This window comes from Equus quagga, chromosome 20 (assembly GCF_021613505.1).
Source record: "Equus quagga isolate Etosha38 chromosome 20, UCLA_HA_Equagga_1.0, whole genome shotgun sequence".
In the NCBI taxonomy this organism is placed as follows: Eukaryota; Metazoa; Chordata; class Mammalia; order Perissodactyla; family Equidae; genus Equus; species Equus quagga.
The window spans coordinates 42,083,903-42,099,776 of record NC_060286.1 but is presented as its reverse complement, the minus strand read 5'-3'; the positions used below and the strand labels follow the sequence as shown (position 1 = coordinate 42,099,776).

Genomic DNA, 15,874 nt, shown 5'->3' with positions numbered 1-15,874 from the left:
ATAAGGCCAAGAGAATTTTGGTTTTATTTATAATTTTTAAAAAATGTAAAGGTGGTATATTCACATATTATTTGACTAAATGAAAATGGATTTTTTAGATTAGATTTAGAAAAGATTAGAAAAAGATCAACAGAAGCTAAGGCAGAAAGGACGGCTCTGGGTCTGGGGGTGACTTCACTGCCCACTGTGCAGTCGCTGCCCTCATCGTCTCTCACTGTGGCCCGAGAGGCCCATGTGCACCACTGGCTAACCAGTTAATCTGGGGGTTTTTTTTTGAGGGGGAAGAGAAAAAATACAGAAGCTTAGTAAAAACAGGCTCAGAGTCATATTCGGCCCACACTAGAGAGATTTCCTAGTTTTCATTGGTGTCAGGACCCATGTACACTCCTAAAAAGTCTGGAGGACCCTTTCAAAGAGCTTGGATTAAGTGGGTTATATCTACTGATATCGAATAGATTAGAGAATGTTTAAAATATTTACTTAGTCATCTAAAATAATAGGCTCATTTCATGTTAACTTAAATATCATTATGAAAATAACATTATTTAAAAAAACTAGCAAGAAGAGCGGCACTGTTTTACACGTTTGCATATCTCTAATGTCTGACTTAACAGAAGACAGGCAGATCTGCGCTTGTTTCTGAATTCGATTTGTTTGATATGTCATCTTGGTTGAAGTACATGAAAAAAAGCCCAGCTTCACAAAGACAAGTTTAGTTGAAAAAGGGAGGTATTTCAACAGCCTTTTAAAAAACCTCTGGATATTTTTCCTTGATTCTATGCTTTCAACAAGTGGCAGTTTCTTCAAGATTAGTTGCGATGTGGAATCTGAAACCATATTGATGGGTGTTTCAGTTCCATCAGAATCCTGCGGTGTGCCCCGCACTCTGACCATCTCTCCTGCCCACACACGTTTTGTAGCATCATTTACTGCTCTTTTGGAAAGTGCTAGTGCTCAGAGTTATGCAGATCTTCCACTGTACTCATCCACAGGCCCCGACTGCTAATATCGCCAGGAGTCTTCAGCACTGGGAGCTGTCAAGTTCACAATGGCAGACGTAAGTTTCCCCAAATTCAAATTTTTGCTTGCAACCTTGAATTTTATCATGGGCAACAAACAGTGTCACAGTTGTTTCCCTTCAATGATAGGCTCACTTGGTTCCTTTTCGAGAAAACATCTGTCAAATACTCAAGTTTTAATAACCACAGTTTGTCTTTTGTTCTTTCAAGTAAAAATGATGTTTCTAAAAAAATGGCTAGTTCAGCTTGCAACTCAAACCACTGTGGTTTTCCTGAGACAGCCAACGTCCTCCAGCACAGCAGGGGGCTTTATGCGAACGCCACATATCAGCACACAATATTAGAAGGTGTGGACAGAAAGGGCGAGATTTAACATAACTAACCACTTCCTGCTTCCTCAAGGACGTTCTCAGGGTGACTGGTGTGCTCGTGGTGGGGAACAGAGTGGCCCCTGGCTGGACAGCACTGCCTGCTCCATGGAAGGAGCTGTCTCACTCACCACTGCCTTTGTACCATCCAGGCAAATGGCCACACACAGAGGCAGACAGGGCCTTGGTGTTCTCAGGAAGAGTTTTGGTCCTGCAGACCCCTTAAAAGTATCTCAGGGGCTCCAGGCGCCCTGGCACCACGCTCATGAACGCTGCCCTCTGCAAAGACTGAGGACACCTTCACAGCTCGAGTTCTGAGAACACGGGTATCAAACGCCACCCCGCAATAAGCTTGGCCTACTACACAAAGGTGAAAAGAACAATTCCTAGTGGCCTGGGTACCAAAACCATCTACAAATGCAAATACACATGAACGCACACCCCCTCCCACCTCTTCCTCTTCAAAGCCTGCCAAGAATAAGGGACCAGCAACTTAGGAAGAATTGGGCTTGTTCCCCAGAGAGAAACATCACTATTCTCAAAACTCTCTAAGTCAAAATACACATCGTTCATGAATAACTCAATCAGCAGAGAAAAATCCAAATACAATATAAAAAGTTCAAATATCTCAATGACAAAGAGAATAAATAACCTAATCAAACAGTGTTAACAGTTCAAATTGTATTAAAAACACAACAATATTAAAACTTAAAACAGTAAAACAGAAGGTTATAGTTGAGATTCCACTTAATTCCAATACTATCTCCATTAAAAAATCCCAACAAAAAACAAATTCAGAGGAGTCAGATGTAGCAGGATTTGACAGTAAGACAGCAAACCTTTGGAAGCCAAACTGCTAAAGCATCAGAAAGCATCATACGCATTTAAAAACAACTAAAGGGAAATGACGTGAAATCACCCTATTTGGGACTAATCACAGATAATATCTCTAACTTCTAAAAACAGAAGTCCTTATGAATGTTATGCTAAAACTCTTTTCTTCAAGAGTTAAAAGCAGGGGGAGGAGGGAATGTACATAAATACTGATTTCTTATTTTACTTAAGAGATGGGACCCAAACAGGGATCAGTAAGTACACTCTCATGGAGAGGCCCTGGGGACGGCGCTTGAGATCATCTTATCAGGTAATTCTATACATAATCTACACGCAGAGCATAGTACAAACTCCAGGATTACTGATGATACTAATTTCCTCCAGGTGGTGAAATGACTAGCGGACTGCATGAGGAGAGAAGGCTTGGTGAAGGGTAAATGGGGGAGAGAGCCAGACGAGTTTCAAGATGAACGAACACAGGTATCACAGCTGTCGAAAAATAACACAAGCTGCGGTTAAGATACTGGGCTCCGAAGTCCCACATCTGACCTAGAAAAGGGGTGACAACCACGGCGACCACTAACACTTTGAGAGCTGACGACACTCCAGGCACCATTTTAAGCACCTTCTACGTATTCATCACTCCTTTAACCCTCCAAAAACCCAAAGAGGCAGGTCATCTTATTCTCATGTCATTCCCATTTCCACGCACAGAGAGGGAGCAGCTTGCCCAAAATGGCTCAGCTAGCTGGTGGTCCTGTGGCTTCAGACCCTCGCCGTTCACAGCAAGCGCTCTCTCAAGTTCAAAGGGAACTTTGGTTTTATCTTGGAGCGTGCCTTTAAAGGCTGTTACACTTTAAGACATCAATAAACATGCAAATAAACATCAAATAAGGTGTACACTCCAAAAACACTCTTTGGTAAGATGGTGCAGCCACTATGAGTTAGCAATGAGGGCCTGGTGCTGGCTGGCAGGGGCACCCCCTGCTGCGAGGCTGCCACCACTGAGGGGGCCACTGGGAGCCAGGCTGCAAGGTCTCAACCCCACCCAGCCAGGATGGCCAAGTTCCCACCTGACTACTTCACTGACCAATTTGTCAACAATGGAATGAAAGGAAAATCGTAGGACAAGCCAAAACTTGAACATGAAAGACCACTGCTCACTATTTAGGAAACAATTTCTAAGTAATTACATCTCCTTTGCACATTTTTTCTAAAGCAGAACATTTAAAAGATATTTCTCTCAAATATTGCAAAAAAGTTTAAACCTACATAGAAATTGATAGAATACCTGTACCCCCACTTCCCGAGATTCAACAATTATTCGTGTTTTAGCATATTTGCTTGAGTTATTTTTCTCTCTGTGGTTTGAAGCAAGTTTCAGTGATCACGATACCTCCCTCTTCAACGCTTCAACCTGCCATCGCTCAGAGCAAGGACAGCTCCCCACAATGTCACACCCAGGAGACGCACGGGACTCCACAGCGCCCACAGCACTCTGCACTCAGCCTTCTCCAACTGCCCGAAAAGCCTCTTCCATGGGCTTGATTCTGTTGCTTCAGAACAAAGGTCTGCTACAGAGTCGCGCACTGTATTTGATCGCTACATCTCTTTATTTACTCAAACTACAAGGGTTTTGACTTATGAATAATTCAAGGAGCTAAAACAAAACCAGCCTTTACTTGCTGCAGTTTGCTCCTGCACTCCAGCCAATGTCTTTCCAAGATTAAAAAGATGCACTTTTCTTTAAGCGCGTCAGTGGGAGAAACCACCCCATTTTGTAGAGCTCTCCACAGCCTTGGGGTAATGCCTCCGTCCGACGGGAAAAGAGGAGATGGAGTCTGAAGCAAGGCCCAGAGCACAGTAGTCACCTGTGTCCACTTTTCCCACTAGTGACCTTGTACAGTTTCTCACGAGCCTCACAAGTACTATTTGACTGATCAATTAGCTAATACACCAATTAACTGTTACCGAGTGGTCTTTCAGAGAAATAACTTTTTTATTTTCAGTTCATCAACGCTGACTGAGTGCTTATACTCAAGGAACGACGGCAAATGTCATGAGAAGTAGCCAATTAACCTTGACTTTCCTCAGGATGCTCAGGATTCATGGAGGAGAGAAGAAAATTAAGGCACCAATGAATCCCTGGCAGACGTGCTGAGTGAGACGGGACGGCAGGGAAGGAGGCGATCAACTCCCCCTCACCAAGAACGCAGACATAGAATCTAACAGACTCTCATCTAAACCTGAGAGGAGTCTGAACTCCAGACACTCAAAAATATTACACTACAGAAAATGCTAACCATCAGAAGGTTCATGTGATGTGGAAGCTTTCCCCACCACCTCACAACACTCTAAAGTGGTGCAGACAGCATGAGCTCTGACTGTTTTATTCATTCTCTGTGGCTCTGGACAAGAGGCTCCCCTCCTCTTCTAGAACAAAATGGGAGCAACGCCTCACAGTGCTGGGCAGTTGTGGTGAGAGAACAGGGTTAGGAGGATGTGGCCCTGGTCCAGCACACGGAAGGCGCTCTATAAATGCTGCCTCTCCTGGGGCCGCCACCAGTAGCAGCTTGGGGACATGCAGTTAGGGTGGGGACCCTGGATTTGGCCTTATAGGCTGGTGACCTTGGGGAGAGGCACACTAGGACGTGTCCTGCTCCCCTCCCAGACAGGAATGCTGGGAGGAACGTCAGTCACCGTTCACAAAAGCTTGAATCGACCGGCAGAGGACTGCGGGGTTCAGAGAACCACCGTGCAACTGCACCTGACATATGGAACCAGAGCAGGATGAGGAGCAGGTTGTACTCCAAACTACGCTGCCCTTGAGGAGTCTGTCCTTTTTCTAGGTTTAAAACACACACCCTTTTCTTGACTATTAACCTCATCTTTTTATTTTTCTCTCATTCTTCTACACAATTAACATACTTCAATGACAACATTCTAGAAGTTTAGCTTCTGCTGCAAGGCAGCAGTCATGATCAGAATTCTCCGAGCAGACATACCCAAGTTCAAGGGAAGACTAATTAACAAAAGGTGTGCAGGCTTTACACAAACATGCATCTCCCCGGAGAGCTACTTAGTTACTCTGGTAACGTTCCATCCTGTCAGGAACACAAAGGAAACAACTTCACGTACAGTGTCACCATAGGTAAGCTTTACACGTGCATTTCTAAACGGTCACTTCATAGAGAGTGACAGTTACACAACACATAGATGTTTGTGAAGCGAAAATCTTGAGTTGAGCTGATGCACTATTCAGAGAGAATGACTCACTGGTATGATCTTTTGAAGGGTCTTTTATTTTTGGTCATCACCGAAACATTCTTCCTTCCTAATTTTGGGGAATGAAGATAATCCTAGGTACTCACTACACTGCTGACTGCACACCACGCAGGAGTGTTCTGCATCTGGGAATCACTTCCACACTGCCTCTTGCACGTTTTTCTCTAAATTTTTAGTGGAAAGGTAAGATGTTGATCGAATTGGTGACTCAGAAGTACTCGTGAGAAACCAAACCTTTCTATAAACAGACCTCCACTTCCCAGGTAGAGTGGGTTGACACAAAAAGAGTGATTTGCTCCCCAGTTCCCCGCCCAGATTGATTGGCTACTTCTCAGTGTTTCCAAGACAGACTCAACAGCAGGTGAGCTTACTAAGAACCAGAACAAGATCAGAGCAATTAACTACCTTGCTGAGGCCAGAATAAACCCAGCTGAAAAAGGGTCCCACCACTCTCATCCTCGCTGGCCATTCACACCTTTTTGGCTTGGCCATCCCTGTCTTCAAGCTGGCTCTGGAAACCCCACCAGGCCATCCCTTGCGGGAAGACACATTGCAGCTGAAAGCCTGTGTGGCATTTAACGTAGTTTACTGATCTTAACAGGCAATCAGAAAAATTCAAGGAATAGTCCAGAACAGGGGTCAGCAGACTATGAGCTACGGGCCAAATGCGGTCTGCCACCTGCTCTTTAAACAAAGCTTTCCGGGGACTTGTTCCGCCTGTTCATTTATTCACTGTCTAGGGCTGCTTTCATCACAGCCAAAAATATTTATCACCCAGCCCTTTCTGAAAAAGTTTGTCAATACCAGTCGAGAATTGCACTGTCAATATAGTAGCCACTAGATGCATGTATCTCTTTAAATTTTAAAATGAAATAAAATTAAAAATTTGGTTTCTCAGTTGCACCAGCCACATTTTAAGTGTTCAGTAGTCACCTGCGGCCAGGGCTCACAGTGGATAGCGCAGAGAACATTTCCACCACCACAGACCGTTCTCTTGGACAGCACTGGAAGCACGGGATTTAAGTCATCAAGCTAAATTTACAGCCATCAAGTTCCAGGTGCTGCTTTCTCTTTTTACAGACAGAAAAGTTCACACTGTTTCAACGAGACGTTCCTTGCACACTGGTACTCTTTAGGATATGTCAATTGACCACATTAATTGAAAACTCTAGACCATTCAGTAGAAGATAACTACCAAACCCATAGGAACTACTAACCAGTTCAGTGACCTATTGATTTGTTGCTTGACTGTCCCGCCCTCCCCCCCCCCCCCGTAAACTGAAAACGCGGGGCCACAGCGCTCTTTACACACGAGTCAGGAGCCTGCTTGGCACGTGGTGGTAGGGACTCGACAAATATTTGTAAAATGAAGGAAGAAATGAACCCTGGCACAAAACTGTCGTACACAAGAGGCCACTGAAACAGATGGATGTTGATAAGGCGCTGGGAAGGACCACTATTCTAATACTGTGGCAAAGGTTCTGCAAACAGCCAACATTTCCATTTTAAAATGAGTTTGTTTTTTTAAAAAGATTCCAAACAAAACAAAACCACTGCCTGGGTTTGGATTCTGGCCCCACAATTCCTGGCTGTGTGACCTTGGGCAAGTTATTTTCCCTTCTGTGTGGAAGGCCCCTCCTTCCTAAATGAGAACCATGAGCACCCCAGAGGGCAGGAACTCAGTGTGGCCGGTCCAGCCTCATGACATCAGCCCCTGCTCTCCAGCACCTGCCCAGAGTTAGCACTTCCTGTGTCCCTCCTGCGCCAGGGCCCCCATTCGGGGCTGTGTGTCACTGCCATGTTGAACCCCTCAGCACCGGACACACGGCAGAGCTGCTACTCGGATGTTAAACTGATCAAGAATCTAGAAGCCAAGGTAAATAATACAAATTTTGCTAAACCACACATCAACATGCTTGCTCTGAAAAGTCCTCGTGAGTAAATCAAGTGTTCCTCAAGTTGTGAAATTAGAAATGACCCCACTGTTTGAACTAGAAGTCAGTTTCACGTCCTAAAGGTCACCCCTTCTTAAAAACTCAAGTCTCTTTCAAGTTAATGCACTTCACCACTTTTCCCTCCACAATCAGAGAGTAACACCCAGCCACTCAACCAACAGCAAGAAAACCAAAGCAGCCATAATAAGGTCTGGGAATCACCAAAAAAAAAAAAAAAAAAATCAATGTGGTATAAGGTATAAAATCAAATGATTCCATTACAGAACAAATTTATAGTTCAAAAAATGACGTACATTAAATGTCTAATAGAATCAGAAAACTCACAAGCCAAAAAAGTCTGTTTATAAGAAAATTCCTTAAAAGTATAAAAATATACATTTTCCATGCAATAAAATTATCTTATTGCTAACTAGTCAGTGTTTAAGTACTAACTTACATTTTGTTTTTGCCCATTTGGTTCCTGCAACTACAATATCTAAACGCCATCTGTGGTCAGATTTGCTCTCTCCTGGGTGCACTACGAAACAATGCCTTTTAGCCGGACCTGCAAGCTGGCCACTGTGGATATTAACTCCCACCAGCTTCATTAAAGAGGATTTGGAGAGAAAAGTAACACCCATTTTATTCCAACAGCTCGGGCATTCACGTGGCTTTATCTTCCCTGGGTACACCCTAGGATCTGAAAAATCTTGTCTGGCATTTTAGTCATACGGACTATTAGTCACCTCGAAATCTTGCCCCCACCCTTCCTTAACACGAGTCCTTACAGGAGATTCTGACAGTTAAAACTGTTTTGTTGGGGATAGCTGTGACATTATAAATTTTAAAGTGATTTGATAAAGCTTAACATCTATTTTCTATTTCATCCAATTTTGATCAGTAAATTTATACAATATTTTAAAATACCAGGTAAGAATAAGTATATTACTACCCTGATGCTTATATTTTGAGTATTATTAATTACTATGGTAATTGTGTTTTTAAGCTATATTTTGAATCCAAATTTTGTATTAACTACAAGAGGCAAACTGTAATTATTATGAGATCTACATACACATTGAAAACTTGTTGCCATTTTAAATTTTAAAGTCAAATGCCAATATAGAGCCTATTTAAATGCAAAATATTTCCTACTATTCCGTGAAAGTGCTAACATCTCAGAAATTATGACCCACAATGGATTTCAATATTTCAAAGCATGAGTATATTTCTCTTTCAGGCTCCATGGCAAGAATGAAAACAATCCTTTTAAAGGAAGTTCTTTTCTAATCATTTTTGCATATTTTCTGGCTGCAGTTCATCTTTAATTCAGAGATGTGTCCCTGATGAAACCCTTGCGGTGTTAAGCAACACAGATGTAACAGAAACTCTGCGTACAGACAACTTGGCCAGGCGCTGCCGGCCCGCCTCTCCTTCCTACCCCCACCCAATACCTTCCTCGGGCAGTGACTTCACATCCTTTGACATCAGCACTGCTCTGAAAGGGGGATGGGAGAGCGAGCAGAAAGCAGAAAAACCAGCTTTGAACTATGCATGCAAGGCCTCTCTCAAGACTCAAATTCTGTAAGTAGTTCGTAAAATGCCAAACTGCAGTGACACACCCGACCTCCTCTTGTTAAGTCTGCAGCGACATGGAATGAATTCTGCTGTAAAGGACTTCCTGCTTTTCTTATCTGAAGCACAATAGCCATTTATTAACTAACCACAGAAGGTTTCGATTCAGGGAAACACACGATAACTTACCTCGAATATGGAGAAGGGCCACGGGCTGGAAAGGCCCATTGGAGTTGGCCGCATCCACCACCATCCTGCTGCCCGCTTTATTACATGTCAACATCTAGACTTCAGCGGGAAAGGCAGTGTACTCCTTAAGGCAAGAAACCAGCCTCCATTTTAGTTTAAAAAAAAAGACAAACTGAAGCTCTCTGCAGCTGGAGGGAACTGGCTGGTTCGTGATGTCAGCAGGCATGGAGCTCGCTGATTGGCCGGAAGCTGCAACTTAAAATGACACTAAAAAAACTGCAAATGGAAAGAGCGTTCTGTTTGGCTGTCAGCGTGCATGAAAAGCCTGGACATTTTTCGGCTTTCTGCGGTCTTCATTTCTCAATAACTTAGGCAAAGATCCCATCTCTTAGGGGGCAGGACTGAGGCCACAACCCCGGCTAGACTGTAAACAAATGATTCTGAGAGAGCTATCAAAAAAAAAAAGTGTGCATCTTATGTCTCTGTGAAGTTTACATTTTAGCATTTCCCTAACTGGTACCCCAAATTAAATGGTATTTTATACCAACCTGGCCATCCTCTATTTTCCAGTTCTAATTACTTTAACATCTGCAGCATATTTAGCATTTTGGCAACCACTTTTTAAAAAGCAAATTGCTATTCAAATGTTACACAATTCCAATTCACTAGTTTGGACTCCCGTTCAACCTTTCCTACTACTAAGTTATGAACTTGCAATCCTCAAACGCTGGTTTTTCTCCAGACCTAATCTTTTCTCGAAAAAGTTCAGTTAATTATATAGAAAATGAAAGCTTCTTTATATTCAATAGCTAGAAAGTGCTACAAATTAAAGGTATTCATACGATCTGGCTGTGGGAATTAAAGAATGCCATCAAATGAAATGAAGTGTTCATTTTGGTCAACATATTAGATACTTTAAGTTTTAGATATTTTGATAAAATTTAAAAATTTTAAATTAAAAAAGATATTTCACTTATTTTTATGGAGCTAGTATTAAAAGCTATTATTCAGATCTTAATTTCCTATCTTCAAAAAACGTTAATGTAAAAAGCTGTTAAAAGAAGAAAGACAACATTTTTGAGTTGGAGTATCCTCAGGGGAAGGCGGGATTGGAGAAATGATTCCCTACAAGAAGAAATACTATTACTAGCTCCAAATGAAAACCAATAAACTATAAGAAAAATCTCTGCCAGGTAGAACTGAAAAACATTCCTCACCTATTCACACGTACAACTAAGTCTGTCCAAACCACATCTTCTCTTTTTATAATTTCTCACACAACTCCCCCCACCCCATTTGCCCACTTGTGAACAGAAGGTAAAAGCCCTGTGGTTCCTAAACGTAATTCACAATAGTAAGAACCCCCTGAAACAGACTAGGGTTAGCAGATACATCTGTGGGTAGGCACTCGATACATTTCAATGAATGAATAAACTGCTACAATCCTTCACGGGTGCTTATTTAATCAGCCTCACCAGTAAGAATGTAGTTTTCACTGTGTGTATGAATAACCACTGAAAAAACAGACAAGCAAAAGCAAACCAAATCCCATTCCTGCCCTATTTTCCGCAGAGCTGAAGGACGCTGCTGGCTTCCAGAGCTGGCCATGAAATTATTTATGACAAGCAGTGAGGAGTGGGCATCACCTGAGCATACTGCTGGCCTCACACCTGCCCAGCTCCTCTGCTATCTGAACAGCAGACATGGTTTAACAAGAGAGCCTGTGCTTTGAGTCAGGTAATGTGAACTGAGATTCTGGCTGCCGACCCTCTGGGTTCACCAGATGCGGGGAGGAGAGCTCTCCCTAGGACTCACCATTACCTTCTCACCCAGGGAGTGAGGCCAGGTGAGCTCAGACATAAGTGCAAGCAGGAACACAGTCTGCACAGGGCTTGGTAAGGGGTTCAGAAGCAGATGCTGACTGCAGATCTATACATTGAAAACAGAGAGACCTGCCCTCAAATAGTTTGATACGTCATACGAGATGAGATGAGGAAATGTGCTGATAAGCTGGAATGCAGAAATAAGGGGGAAAGAATCTTCATATAAAATATACAGATTAGATGTCAATGAAAAAGCAAAGACCTCTTGATGTATTCTTCCTAATGATCTCAGATCAAAGGATCTCAACTTTATTAGTGATTTTCCCCCATGCTCTTTTGAAGCCTTATGCATATAGAGTAGTTCTTTAAAGAACTCAAAGACTGTGATCTGGAAATCACTGATGAAACATACTCTAAAATATGAATAAGGCAACAAACAGATAAATACAATCACGTACTGCAGAACAACGTTTTGGTCAACAACAGACCACATATAACATATACGATGGTGGTCCCAGAGATTAGTACCATAAAGCCTAGGCGTGTAGTAGGCTATACCATCTAGGATTGTGTAAGTACACTCTACGATGTTCGCACAATGACAAAATTGCCTAATGAGGCATTTCTCAGAAGGTATCTCCCTCATTAAGTGACGTGACTGTAATATGGAGAAAGGAAAAAAAAAGATGCACTGTTTAAAGATAAGGTGTGTTTCTGAACTGGAAGCATACATACTCTAAATATGCTGATGTCAATTTTTCCCCAAAGTAATTTACAGTTTTAAAGCAATTCCAGTCAAAATTCAGATGGCTCCATTATTTTTCCAAGTATTTGACAAAATACCTGGAAAAAAAAGAACAAGGCGGCTTCTCATGAGAAAGCCTAGTCCTACCAATTCTAAAGCTTAGGAATTAATGACAGTGCGACATGGGCTCAAGAGGCAGGTTAATGGAATAGAAGCAACAGCCCCCAAACTGCTAAGTATCTTTAGACAAGTGTTTGTGATAAAGAATGAATCTCACGTCAGTGGAAAGGGAAGATTAGCTGGATAACTGGCTATACGTAGGGAAAAGTCAATTTAAATCTTCACCTCACACCAAAATAGAATCTGAGATGGGTTAAATAAAAAACCAATTCAGGGTCAGCCCCAGGGGCCTAGTGGTTAAGTTCCGCATGCTCTGCTTGGCAGCCTGGGCATGGGCCTACACCACTTCTGTCAGCTGCCATGATGTGGCGGCTGCTCACATACAAAAAGAAGAAGATTTGGCAGTGGATATTAGCTCAGAGCAAATCTTCCTCAGCAAAAAGCAAACAAACAAAAAAACAATTAAATGAGAAAAACAAGGGGCTGGCCCAGTGGTGTAGTGGTTAAGTTTTTGTGCTCTGCTTTGGTGGCCTGGTGTTTGCAGGTTTGGATCCCAGGCATGGATCTACACACCACTTGTCAAGTCACGCTGTGGTGGAGTCTCACATAAAATAGCGGAAGACTGGCAACAGATGTGAGGTCAGGGCCAATCTTCCTCACAAAAAAACAAAGAAAAACAAATCTAACCCCTCTCCACCCCCTTGAAGTCTCTACAGCTTTTACAATAAAAGGTAAGTGAATATCAAGTCTCGAGTTAGAAGAGGACATTTAAAAACACCAAACTCCTAAGGGATATTGCTCACATCATATCAAAAAATTTATAAATTGGGGCTGGCTCGGTGGCACAGCAGTTAAGTGCACAAGTTCTGCTCTGAGAGCCTGGGGTTCGCCGGTTTGGATCCCGGGTGCAGACATGGCACCGCTTGGCATGCCATGCTGTGGTAGGCATCCCACATATAAAGCAGAGGAAGATGGGCATGGATGTTAGCTCAGGGCCAGTCTTCCTCAGCGAAAAGAGGAGGACTGGCAGTAGTTAGCTCAGGGCTAATCTTCCTCAAAAAAAAAAAAATTTACAGATTTCTGTATGTTCCCTCCAAAAAACAAAAGGAAATATAAACGCTATAAAAACAAGGAGTTAATAATATTACTATAATTGATTAGAAAAAAACAGGCCTCATGTTTAAATGATTCAGTTCACAAAAGAACTGATCAATAATTGTATGAAAAAGTATTTCTCTGCCTATCAAATCAACATAATTTTAAAAAATGATAATTATTCAATACTGGTAAAAGCATGCTGTAACCTTGCCAACAAATCTATAAATTGTTCTGATCCTTTCGGAAAATAATTTGGCAATATGTATCAAGGTTCTTTAAGTAATTTTACTTCTGGGAATGCATTCTACAAATGCAGTAGCTATGAGTGAGCATCATCACGTTTTAAAAAATACTTATTTTTACAATTGTGTTAAAATACACGTAAGATGAAATTTACCACCCTAACCATTTTTAAATGTACAGCTCAATGGCATCAAGTACATTCACATTTTTGTGTAACCATCACCACTATCTACCCACAAAACTCTTTTCATCTTGCAAAACAGAAACTCTGTCCCCATTAAACACTAACTCCCCATTTCCCTTCCCCTCGGCCCCTGGACCACCGTTCTACTTTCTGTCTCTATGAATCTGACTCCTCTCGGTACCTCAAATAAGTGGAATCAAACAGTATTCGTCCTTCTGTGACTGGATTATTTCACTCAGCATAACGTCCTCAAGGTTCATCCATGTTGTAGCATATTGCAAAATTTCTTTCCTTTTTAAGGCCAAACAGTATTTCATCATATGGATACACCACATTTTGTTCCATTTATCCCTTGATGGACACTTCGGCTGCCTCTGCTTTTTGGCTACTGTGAATAATGCTATAACACGGGTATACAAATATCTATTTAAATCACTGCTTTTAATTCTTTTGGGTGTATACCCAGAAGCGGAATTGCTGGAACATATGGTAATTCTATGTTTAATTTTCTGAGGAACTGCCATGCTGTTTTCCATAGTGGCAGCATCACTGTACATTCCCACCAGCTGTGCACAAGGATTCCGATTTCTCAACATACTCACCAACACTTGTTATTTTCTGGGTTTTTTTTTTTGACAGTAGCCATCCTAATAGGCAAAAAGTGGTATCTCACTGTGGTTTTTATCTGTATTTTCCTAACAACTAGTGATGTTGAGTATGTTTCCATGTGCTTATTGGCCATTTGTATATCTTCTTTGGAGAAATGTCTATTCAAGTCCTTCACACATTTTTTAATTGGGTTGTTTGTTTTCTTACTGTTGAGTTGCAGGAGTCCTTTTTAAGTTCTGGGTATTAATCCCTTATCAGATAAATGATTTGTAAATATTTTCTCCCATTCCATAGGTTGCCTTTTTCTGTTGATTGCATCCTTTGATGCACAGAAGTTTTAAATTCTGATGTAGCCCAATTTATCCATTTTTACTTTTGTTGCCTATGCTTTTGGTGTCATATCCAAGAAGTCAGTGGCAAATTCAATGTCATGAAGCTTTTCCTCTAAGAGTTTATAGTCTTAGCTCTTCTGTTTAGGTCTTTGACCCATGTTGAGTTAATTTTTGTGTGGGGGGTAAGGTAAGGGACCAAACTTCATTGTTTTGCATGTGGATATCCAGTTTTTCCAGCACCATTTGTTGATAAGACTGTCCTGTCCCCACTGAGTGTTTGGCACCCTTGTTGAAAATCTTTGACCACATATGTGAGGGTTTATTTCTGGGCTCTCTGTTCTACTCTATTGGCCTGTATGTCTGTCTTTACAGCCGATATCAGCCTGTTTTGGTTACTGTAGCTTTGCAGTAAGTTTTGAAATCAGGAAGTGTAAGGCCTCAACTTTGTTCTTCTTTTTGAGATTGCTTTGGCTATCTGGGGTTCCCTTGTGATTCCATGTTTATTTTAGGATGGGTTTTTCTATTTCTGGGAAAAAAAACCATCATTAAGATTTTGATAGGGATTGCACTGAATCTGCAGATCACTTTGGGCAATACTGACATCTTACCACTATCAAGTCTTCCGATCTATAAACAGGAGACGTCTCTCCATTTCCTAGTGTCTTCTTTAGTTCCTTTCAGCAACATTTTGCAGTTTTCACTGTACAAGTCTTTTATCTCCTTGGTTAAATTTATTTCTAAGTTATTTTATTCTTTTTGAGAGCATCACATTTTTATTTATGATTCTAAAATATCAAAAACGGCCTTAATGTCAAAGAGATTATCCCACACAGTGAAATATTACACACCCATCAAAATATCTATAAATTTATAAATAAAAGTATAAGTGAAAAGGGCAGTGTATAATTTTTCAGAAATAGTACAATCAAAAAGAAACACTCCCTCCTCAACAAAATATTGGCAAATTGAATACAGCAATACATTAAAAAGATCATACAGCATGATCAAGTGGGATTCATATCAGGGACACAGAGATGGTTCAACATCTGCAAATCAATCAATGTGATACACCACGTTAACAAAATGAGGAACAAAATCACATTATCATCTCAACAGATGCAGAGAAAGCATTTCACAAGATCCAACATCCATTCATGATAAAAATTCTCAATAAAATGGGTATAGAAGGAAAGTACCTCAACATAATAAAGACCATATATGACAAACCCACAGCCAACATCCTACTCAATGGGGATAAACTGAACGCCATCCCTCTGAGAACAGGAACAAGACAAGGGTGCCCACTCTCATCACTCTTATTCAACATAGTACTGGAGGTTTTGGCCAGAGTAATTAGGCAAGAGAAAGGAATAAAAGGAATCCAAATAGGCAATGAAGAAGTGAAACTCTTGCTGTTTGCAGACAACATGATCTTACATATAGAAAATCCTAAGGAATCCATCAGAAAACTACTAGAAATAATCAACAACTACAGCAAAGTTGTAGGATACAAAGT

The 15,874-nt window shown here is 41.4% G+C and overlaps 1 protein-coding gene across 5 annotated transcripts in view; it reads right to left on the bottom strand.

Annotated features, from left to right (window-relative positions):
• Positions 1 to 15,874, bottom strand: part of PPP2R5C (protein phosphatase 2 regulatory subunit B'gamma) — a 139,069-nt gene that overhangs the window by 85,944 nt on the left and 37,251 nt on the right. The window contains exon 1 of one of the 5 annotated variants that reach the window (XM_046647712.1): positions 9,205 to 9,422. The exons of 3 other annotated variants lie outside the window; for them this stretch is intronic. In XM_046647712.1, coding sequence (XP_046503668.1) covers positions 9,205 to 9,298 — 94 coding nt within the window. In that variant the 5' untranslated portion in view covers positions 9,299 to 9,422. Of the gene's footprint in view, positions 1 to 9,204; positions 9,423 to 15,874 lie in introns of those variants that run through there. One more of the 5 variants, XM_046647714.1, reaches the window with a different exon arrangement.